Here is a 10,265-nt window from a genome sequence, read left to right as displayed (position 1 = left end):
GTTTCCTGTAGAGAAGGCGGCATAGCATGGGGGTCTCACAGGACCGAGGTTCCAGGGTCTGCCATTCCCTGGCTGCATGACCTGTCACGTCTCCTGCCTCAGTTTCCCTGTCTGAAAGGGGAGATGGCTTGTCCCACTCACAGCGGACACTGGCTGTGCTCACTGGGAAGTGCCGCTCGCAGGGGGTGGGGGAAGGACAAGAATGAGAGTCACATGCCTGCGGTCCAGGTGCCCCAAGCTCCCCAGCCCCACATCACTCCCCACCCCCAGAGGCGACAGACCCTCACATCACAGCCCCAGAGGCGGGTCCCAGCAAGCCCCGCAAAACGCACGGGTGTTTCTGGGAGGGACAGGGGACTCCAGGCTCCCCACCTCGGCCAAGCCCTTCCCCTCAGGATTGTAGACTCCTGCAATCTTCAGGCACCCATTGGGGGGCATGAGACTTGGGGTGCACAGCCCAGCAGGGAACAGGCGGCTCCTGCCTGCCTGTCATCAGAGTGCCCTGACGGCACTCCCTGGACAGCCCAGCCCCGGCCCCATCTTCCTCCTGGGCGCGGTAACCGCTCTCACCTTCAGATTTGCCAAGCACAGCTTGAATCTTTGTGGATTTCCCTGGCAAATGTGGGAAGACTGTTCGCTCCGACCACCCCACAGGTGGGCTGAAGGGCTTCGTTCCGGAGAGAGCCCGGTGGCTGGCATCCAAGGTGCCCCTAAAGCAACCCGCAGAGCCCCTGGGGAACAGGCCGGTGCCCCCTGGAGGGAGCGGGCAGAGACCCAGGCAGCCACCAAAAGCAGGGCCTAGTTCCTGTCTGTGTTCTGGCGCAACTGTTCCCACATTTTTTGCCTTCTGCTCCACCCTTTACAGGTGTTTGCTTTACTCTAAAAATAGAGTTATAAAATACATCGCATTTAATTTCTACGACAGTTAAATAATTTCCCCAAAAATTCTCAAGGAAAACGCAGGACGATGTACTTTGTCTCGTGGCTCCAGGAACAGCCACATGAGGAGAGCTGCCGTTCACTGGGCACTTAGCTTACCGTGTGCCCGTCCCGCGCTAAGCACTCTGCGTGCATTAACCCCATTCCGCGCTCCAGGCCTTGGATTATCCCCATTATACAGATTAGGAAACTGAGGCTCCCAGAGGTGAAGCAACTGGCCCAAGGTGGAGTGAGGGCCACAGGAAGGCGCTTTTCTGAGCTGAGTCCTTCGTTAGCCCCTGTGTGACCTTGGGAAGCTGAATTCGCCTGAGCCTCATTTCCTCATATGTAAGACGGGGGGGTGGGGCATGACAATACCTTCCTTACGGGGTGGCTAGAAGGGACAAACTGGATTTCTCACCCCTCCATCCATCCAACAGTCACCGAGCACTCCCAGCGGGCCAGGCCCTGGGCTGGACTCAGGCTACATACAGTGACCCGGACGCAGGTCCTCTCAGAGGCACCCAGACCAGGGGGCCACCAGCTGTGCAAGGCCCTGATGCAGACCCCGGCCTGACATCTGTCCGCCTCCAAACTGTGAGTATCAGGGGGAACGGAAATGCGCCCGTCCAATCTGCCCCCCCAGGCCCTGGGCTGGACTCAGGCTACATACAGTGACCGGACGCAGGTCCTCTCAGAGGCACCCAGACCAGGTGGGCCCCAGCTGTGCAAGGCCCTGATTCGGACCCCGGCCTGACATCTGTCCACCTCCAAACGGTGAGTGCCAGGGGGACCGGAAACGCGCCCGTCCAGTCTGCCCCGTGTCCTAGCGCCTGTGGGCCTGGCTCGAGACAGGGGTCCCACTAACACGTGCGGAGTCAGGGAGTGAGGGGTGGCCAGAGGGCACGGGGGCCTCCTGCCCTCTGCCCACAGCTGGCTGGTCCTCCTTCCCCAGCCGCACAGGGAGCAGGGCCCGGGAGGGCCGCTGCTCCTCTCCTCTGTCGTGATGGCTGCTCTTAGTTTTGATTGAGATCCTGTCCTGCTCGGGCCCAGCGAGGGCCTCGGCACAGGCAGCCTGGAAACAATAACCGCCCGACGTGGGCACGTGGGCGACGGAGCCGCGGAGGTGGAGCCCCGCCGGCGAGGCTTTGAGCTGTGGCGCTCCTGTCTGCCCGGCTCATACACCATATATTTTTGAACAGAAGGGAGGCATTCGCTTTCCCCCACAAGAGCCGAAAATAGCCCAGCTCCCGTCTTTGAACAGGAGCCTTTTGGTTCCTCAAAGAGACAGGAGCGGAGGGCCTGGGAGGAGGGGCCGTGCTGGCTGCTGGGGCCCTCCTGGTCTTCCCAGTCCCAGAAGGTGCGGTGGGCCTGGGGGCCTGGCTCGGCCAGTCCTGCCGGGGCCAGCCGCCCAGCACCTGACTCCTCAGGGCCCCCCACAAACCCTCCATCCGCAGCCCAGGAGGCAGGCGTGGGCTGGCGACAAACAGAAAGCCAGGACCCAAGATGGATGAGAAGGAAGTTCGTTAGCTCCTTCTCGGATGTATCTGATTTTTCATTCGTTCCAACAAATGGCACCAGGCTCTATTCCAGGAGCCGGGACACAGCGGCGACCCAGGCAGCAAGACGCGGGCCCGTCCTCACGGCCCGAGCAGCCCGATGGGAAGGGGAGAGCTAAACGTGTCCTCACCAGCAGGTAGCGGGGTCCCTGGCACGAGGTGAGTGTGGGCGAGGGTGGGTCCTGCCCTCGGAGGGACGAGGAAATGGAAGGGTCCCCCAGGGCCCGGACCCCACTCCACCCGGCAGCAGCACACAGGAGACATGTCCCCCTGGCTTTGGAGGCCACCAGGGCTCCGAGCTGGGGTTCCAGAGCCTTTGGCCAATGTCTTCACACTCATTCCACCCCCCAGGCTGGGAGGCCGGATTAGCATCTCTGCCCACTTTACAGACGAAACAAGGGGGCTCGACGGAAAGGGCCTGGCCGAGGTGCCAGAGCTCACGAGGGCAGCGGGGGGTTGCACCCCGACCCGCTGGTCCCCGAGCAGGAGCGGCGACACCACACGGCCCGTCTAACAAGCTGCCCGGTTCCGCGGAGGCTCAGAGTAGGAAGTGGTCACAGGGCTGCGACGTGGAGACCGGGGGACTTGAGCCCAGCCTGGCCGGCCTCCAAATCTGGGGACCCTTCTGTTCCCACAGCAGCTCCTTGGTTAGAAAAATAAAGAGGCCACTTTCTGTCCCCGAAAGGCCAGAGCGGTGGGGGAGGCAGAGGCTGCTGGAGAGAGAGAGAGACGGGAGCCGCTTCCTATGGAAGCCCAGGCCTGGAACGAAAGCAGGGAGCTATTTCTGCCTCGGGTTAAACATTCCTCAAATCCACATTCCTCCAGCCTCCTCCTTCCCCTGCCAGGGAGTGCAAGCACGGTGGCCCGGCTGCCCGCCAGCTCCCTGGGCCACCAGGGAGACCAGGAATGCCACAGCCAGCAGCTGCCCTGCGTCCCTTCCCGGGCACCCCCAAGCTGGGCACCGCCCCCTGGGTGACACCGTCTCACAGAGAGTGGGACTCGGAGAGGGGCAGCCGGAGGCCGCAGCAGGTCAGGCTGGAACCAGGACCCAGACTCTGACCCCCTGGCAACTCCCCTGCCCATCAGGCTGCAGGTCAAGGGCTCGGGTGGGTCCTATCTGGTCAGCCAAGGAGCAAAACAAAGCAACACCCGGTCGAGCACACAGGCCTGCCCTGTGCGAGGCTCCTGGCCGGCGCTGCCCAAACCCAAATCCCCCAGGTGTGTCCCAACCCTCAGGGAGCTCACAGGCGCCCGGGGCACTGCGGCCAGACCTCCGGATCCCACGGCCCCACCCATCACTGTGCCCCGCATCCCCCATTGCACCCGAGAGGACACAGACACTTCCGAGGCACCTGGGCCTTACCAGGCAGGTCGGCACAGGACAGCCAGGGGCAGCCTCGCTCTCCACAGCCTCACCCTCGGCTGCCCTCTGCCTCCCCGCCTGCAGGCTCCCGAGAGCAGGGAGGGTGCCAACACTTCCTGACGGCTCACTCTCCTGGACTCACAGGCTGGGAGGACTGGGCGAGGCCGGCACAGCACCGGCACGAGTTTGGCACCTCAGAGGCCCAAGTACCGGGCAGTGCCCACTGCCTGCTCCTACCGCCTTCCCACAGGCGCAGCTCTGCCTCCTCCCAGAGAAAGCCAAGCTGAGGCTGCCCCGGATCCCCTATGGGAATCAGAGCACCCGGGACAGTAGGGCCAGGTGCTCACAGCCAGAAGGATCCCACCTCCCCTTTGGCCAGGAACCCAGGATGCCGGGCCAGTGTCTGCGGCTCTAGCAGCTGCTTGAATGCCTCCCGTGATGGGGCGCTCACTACCCTCAAAGCAGCGCTAAGGTTACAAGGCTCACGGAGGTCGTGGGAGGCAGGCACGTGGTAGGAAGAGCATGGCTACGTCCAGATGAACATCGGAGCCTGAGCCCCAGCTCGGCCCCTGAACCTGCCTGGGCCCCTTTGCTTCATCTGTGAAATGGGCATATAGTCCCCACGCCCAGGGCTGTGGCGAGACCACACGGGGGAAGCTGTAGTCAGGCCGCACTTGGTGATGGGAGTCGTCATTACTGTCATTCCTCCCGCTGATATCTCCCCCGCCGAGGGCAGGTGGGCTCCTGGCGATCAGCGTGGCCGGGCAGAAGGCCGGGAAGTGGCAGCCATGTCACCTGGCCCCCGAGCAGGCAGCTGAGCAATCAGGTTTTTATTCAGGCTCCCAGCCTGTCTGTGCCCCGCCCTCCCCCCCATGCATGTCTACATTCACAACCTACACAGAGCTGCCTTGCACACACCGTGCACACGCTGGGCACAGACATGCCAGCTCACCCACTCCTGACACATGCCATGACCCCGTCACTCACACTCAGAGCATGCCCACGGGAACCAGGGCTCACACGTTTCTCAGCACACCCCCCACCGCACACCCACACCAGACACCCACACTCACTCACGCTCCCCGCACACCTCCACAGCGGCTCCTCTGCAGCCCCCACCCTCGCGGGGCCTCTGGCCACCACCCAGGGGCAAACTCCAGCCGCACCACTCACCAGACGTGTGGTCTTGGGCCAGCTCTGGCCCCTCTGATCCTCAGTTTCCTCATGTGTAAAATGGGAACGACCCGGGGCTGCTGGGAAGGGTCTGGGATGAATGCACGTGAGCCCTGAGCTGGGCCCGGATCACACGAACATGCCATGAAGCACCATGGTGACCGCCTCTGACCCTTTCGCATTTGATCACAGATCCTCCGTCACCACCGAAGAGCTGAGGGGATCACCCAAGACAAGCCACCATCCCGGTGTCTCTAGGACAGTGGTCCTCAGAATTTCAAGGCCCAGAAATCAGGATTTTAAAAAGATTCCCAAATAATTCTAATGTGCAGCCAAGGTTGAGAACCACTGCTCTAGGAGGGAATCCTGTCCCAGCTTGCAGGTGAGAAAATGGACGGAAGAGACTGGGTTGAGAACCACTGCTCTAGGAGGTAATCCTGTCCCAGCTTGCGGGTGAGAAAACGGACGCAGGAAGAGACTGCGAACGGAGCCTGGTCACCAGGCACCAGAGCCCAAGCTCACTCCGTCGGGCCCAAGTACAGCTTCCCCCAGAAGTCTCACCATCTGGCAGCCTGAGCATGTACAGAAAGGGAAACTGAGTCTCCGGGGGACCGGTGACTCTAGAGTCACTATCCGGGCCGCACCGGTTCTGGGACTAAAGCCCAGGCAGGTGTCTCTCCAGCCCTCTGAGCCCACATCCACGCGGGACCCTAAAATCCGGCATCCAGAGCAGGCTCGCCTTCCCAACCGGAAGAACGGGGGCCTGTGTGCACTCATGCAGCCATCCACTGACACAGAGGCTGTCCGCGGGTGCCACTCACTCCCCATTCAGCTGAGGGCCTGTGGCCGCGCACCCTGGGCCATGCACCTGTCTCCTGACTCCAAAGGCCAGGCCGCCTCCTCCATGTAGGAGCGTTAACTGAGCACCTACTACATGTCAGTCCCTCTGTCCACCTGTGGGAGGGGCTCACCTGGGAATCTTTTTAAAATCCTGATTTCTGGTCCTCAGAATTTCAAGCCCCAGAAATCAGGATTTTAAAAAGATTCCCAGGTAATTGTAATGTGCAGCCAAGGTTGAGAACCACTGCTCTAGGAGGTAATCCTGTCCCAGCTTGCGGGTGAGAAAACGGACGCAGGAAGAGACTGCGAACGGAGCCTGGTCACCAGGCACCAGAGCCCAAGCTCACTCCGTCGGGCCCAAGTACAGCTTCCCCCAGAAGTCTCACCATCTGGCAGCCTGAGCATGTACAGAAAGGGAAACTGAGTCTCCGGGGGACCGGTGACTCTAGAGTCACTATCCGGGCCGCACCGGTTCTGGGACTAAAGCCCAGGCAGGTGTCTCTCCAGCCCTCTGAGCCCACATCCACGCGGGACCCTAAAATCCGGCATCCAGAGCAGGCTCGCCTTCCCAACCGGAAGAACGGGGGCCTGTGTGCACTCATGCAGCCATCCACTGACACAGAGGCTGTCCGCGGGTGCCACTCACTCCCCATTCAGCTGAGGGCCTGTGGCCGCGCACCCTGGGCCATGCACCTGTCTCCTGACTCCAAAGGCCAGGCCGCCTCCTCCATGTAGGAGCGTTAACTGAGCACCTACTACATGTCTGTCCCTCTGTCCACCTGTGGGAGGGGCTCACCAGAGTCTCACAGCCAGGAAACGACCAGCTGGCCATCGAGCCCTCAGCACCGCTGCCCTGACCCTCAGCTAGGACTCCCACCCCCATTTTTTTAAAATATATTTTTATTGATTTCAGAGAGGAAGGGAGAGGGAGAAAGAGATAGAAACATCAATGATAAGAGAGAATCACCGATCGGCTGCCTCCTGCACGCGCCCCACTGGGGATTGAGCCCAAAACCTGGGCATGTGCCCTTGACTGGAATCGAACCCGGGACCCTTCAGTCCACAGGCCGATGCTCTATCCACTGAGCCAAACCAGCTAGGGCCTCCCACCCCCATTTGAAGTTACCTGGGAACTTGGCCGTGAACTTCTGTCTCTCCAGCCCTCCGAGCCCACATCCACGCAGGACCCTAAAATCCGGCATCCAGAGCAGGCCTGCCTTCCCCACCGGAAGAACGGGGGCCTGTGTGCACTCATGCAGCCACCCACCGACACAGAGGCTGTCCGCGGGTGCCACTCACCCTGGGCCGTGCACCTGTCTCCTGACTCCGAAGGCCAGGCCGCCTCCTCCCTGTAGGAGCGTTAACTGAGCACCTACTACATGTCAATCCCTCTGTCCACCTGTGGGAAAAGGCGCTCAGAGGGGGGAGGGGCTCGCCAGAGTCTCACAGCCAGGAAACGACCAGCTGGCCATCGAGCCCTCAGCACCGCTGCCCTGCCCTCAGCTGGGACTCCCACCCCCATTTGAAGTTACCTGGGAACTTAGCCGTGAACTAATGACCGTCTCTTTCCTGCCAAATAGACCACACCCAGGATGTGCAGCGTTCCCTCTTGTAATGATAGCAAAAGGGACAATCTGTTTACTCCATTACCTGACAGCAAGCGATATTTAGGACCAGATGAGCCAGATCTGAAGAAGCTTCAATGACGACAGCAAGACATCCCCACCTCGACCCCAACGGCCGACCCATCACGGCGCAATAGGGCGCCCCAATGGGAGGCACCGCCCTGGGTTCCCGCTATGTGACTTGGGGGCGAGATTTCACCCTCTGGTCCTTGGTTTGTCCATGTGTCAAACAAGGGCCTTGGACTGCGTGATCCCAAAGCCTCCTCCAGCTCAGAGATCCTAGGATTCCACTTAACGCAGTGGTTCTCAACCTTCCGGCCCTTTAAATACAGTTCCTCATGTTGTGACCCAACCATAAAATTGTTTTCGTTGCTACTTCATCACTGTCATGTTGCTACTGCGACGAATCGTCATGTAAATATCTGATATGCAGGATGGTCTTAGGCGACCCCTGTGAAAGGGTCGTTCGACCGCCAAAGGGGTCGCGACCCACAGGTTGAGAACCGCTGACTTAACGGCAATCAAGGAAATGGGCCTGAGATGGTGAGCTGCCTGCTTCTCCCCCCATCGCGTTGGCAACGACGGGGAGAAGCGATGCTGCTAGGGTCGCGACCCACAGGTTGAGAACCGCTGACTTAACGGCAATCCAGGAAATGGGCCTGAGACGGTGAGCTGCCTGCTTCTCCCCCATCGCCTTGGCAACGACGGGGAGAAGCGATGCTGTTCGGTGCTGGCCAGGACGCAGGGAAAGAGGCACCTCGTTTGCTTTTGCTCAAAATTTAAAGGGGAACACACTTTCCGGAGGGCAAGTGAAGTTTCCAATCACAAGCCTTCTAGGACGGCCCAGCCCTTCACCCCGCGGCGTCCTTGTGGGGAGTTTCCCTTTAAGAAGAGATACGTGCAGAGATGCTTGTGTGTATCATGAAAGCAACTTAACAGCCAAGGCAGGGGATTAAGTAAAAGGTTTCGTTCACGTGCTGCACCATTTAAGAGTCATGTTTTAGCCCCGCCTGGCGAGGCTCAGTGGTTGAGCGTCGAGATGTCGGTTCGATTCCCGGTCAGGACACAAGCCCAGGTTGGGGGCTGACATCCCAATGGGGGGTGTGCAGGAGGCAGCCAACCAATGATTCGCTCTCATCATTGATGTTTCTCTCTCCTTCTCTCTCCCCCTCTCCCTTTCTCTCTGAAATCAATAAAAAAAATATGTTTAAAATAAGAATTAAATAAATAAAAGTCATTTTTTAGATGAATGGTTAATGGCATAGGCACACATTCGCAGTGGTCAGGTTTTAACAAGTTAGAAAATGAAGAGTATATAATCCCAAATATACAACATAATGAAACCTCTGTACGGCGTCCTATTTAGTCTTCCTCCTAGATACACGCTGAATCTGTCCCTGGCATCATCGCCACCGGCACCATCATCACGTGCCTGGATCACAACCCTCTCCTGCCACCCTCTCCTCAACCCTCTCCACCCTCTGGACTACAGGCAAACACCATCTCCAAACCCAGATCGGACCTGTGTCCACCACCTCCATCCGTGCCCCCGCATCTGAAAACTGTCCAGATCCCTTCCTATGGGGCCTTGGCGAGGGATGACGTGAGCCCGGCCCCTGACCAGCTGCATCTCTCACTGCCCATGACCAGCCCCAGAGGGGCTCAGGCCTGGACTTGGGAGCAGAGGAAGCCGGGTCCAATGCCAAGGCCATGGTCAGGAGAAAGTGCCTTTACCTGACACGTGAGAGGCGCAATGCCAGAACGCTCTGGGCACCGGTGGACGGAAGGGGCCAGGTCACCTTTAACATGGAGCTGGAGGAGGCAGGTGGAGCTAGGACAGGCAGGAGTTGGAGGCCTGGGCTCTGGGACCCCGGGCGAGTCCCTGCCCCTCTCCGGCCTCCTCCGCTTCTCTCAACAAGGGGTCAGGCCACAGACCACTTAGCCCGCTCTGCTCTGGAGGACGGAGGACTTGATCCTAAAACCAGTTGCCACCAGGAGAGCTTGAAGTTCCCCTCAGAACCAGGCTCCATGCTAAACTCTCCATGTGCCCCGAATCCTCCCCATCTTTGGGGCTACTCTGATGGCCCCATTTTCCAGAGAAGGGAAGTGAAGCTCCACGAGACGGGGCTCACCCAAGCAAAGGACCAGAACCCCTGCCCATCCAGCCCCCAAGGCCTCCTTCCACCCCTGAGGCTGCTGTCGAGCAGTCCCCAACCCCCTTTTTAAAATTTACTGATTTTAGAAAGAAGACGAGGAAAGGAGAGAGAAAGAAACATCGACTTGTTGTTCCATCCACTTCCTGGTTGGTTCTTGCATGTGCCCTGACTGGGAATTGAATCCGGAACCTTAACGTATGGGGACGACACTCTAACCAACTGAGCTACGTGGACAGAGTCCCCCATCCCTTTCTGACCCACATCCTGGACCTCAAAGCGCTCCCCCATTTGGACCCACGGAGTCACATGAGCGGGTATTACGGAGGCTCAGAGAGGGTGAGCGACTTGCCCGAGGTCACAGAGCCTGAGTGGGACCCAGCCCCGTTCTCTGGGATATTGAGTTCTTTCCTAACAACAGACTTGATGTTTCCTGCCCAGATGCCCAACTGAGTGTCAGAGTCTGACCTCGATCCCTCTTGCTGCTGCCCTGTTAGCCGTGTGGACGGGAAGCAGCCTCCGTGACCTTACCCCGTGCACGCAGGAGGCACAGGGGCTGCAGCCGCCGCCTCCCCCTGGGCCTTCCCTCTCCTGGTGGCTGACCCCTGCTCACCAGCCTCACCAACGAGCTGGA

At 59.7% G+C, this 10,265-nt stretch overlaps 1 protein-coding gene across 1 annotated transcript in view; it reads right to left on the bottom strand.

Moving 5' to 3' along the window:
• The window catches only part of NCS1 (neuronal calcium sensor 1), a 30,073-nt gene extending 23,018 nt beyond the window's left edge, over positions 1-7,055 (bottom strand). Inside the window, exons 1-2 of the mRNA XM_005864114.1 lie at positions 6,980-7,055; positions 3,841-3,888 (exon numbers count right to left, since the gene is read on the bottom strand). Coding sequence (XP_005864176.1) covers positions 3,841-3,888; positions 6,980-7,055 — 124 coding nt within the window. The remainder of the gene's footprint in view (positions 1-3,840; positions 3,889-6,979) is intronic.
• Positions 7,056-10,265: the final 3,210 nt, after the last annotated feature.

This window comes from Myotis brandtii, unplaced genomic scaffold (assembly GCF_000412655.1).
Source record: "Myotis brandtii unplaced genomic scaffold, ASM41265v1 scaffold1857, whole genome shotgun sequence".
Classification (NCBI taxonomy): domain Eukaryota; kingdom Metazoa; phylum Chordata; class Mammalia; order Chiroptera; family Vespertilionidae; genus Myotis; species Myotis brandtii.
The sequence above is the reverse complement of the archived record's forward strand: the minus strand, read 5'-3'. Positions and strand labels throughout refer to the sequence as shown.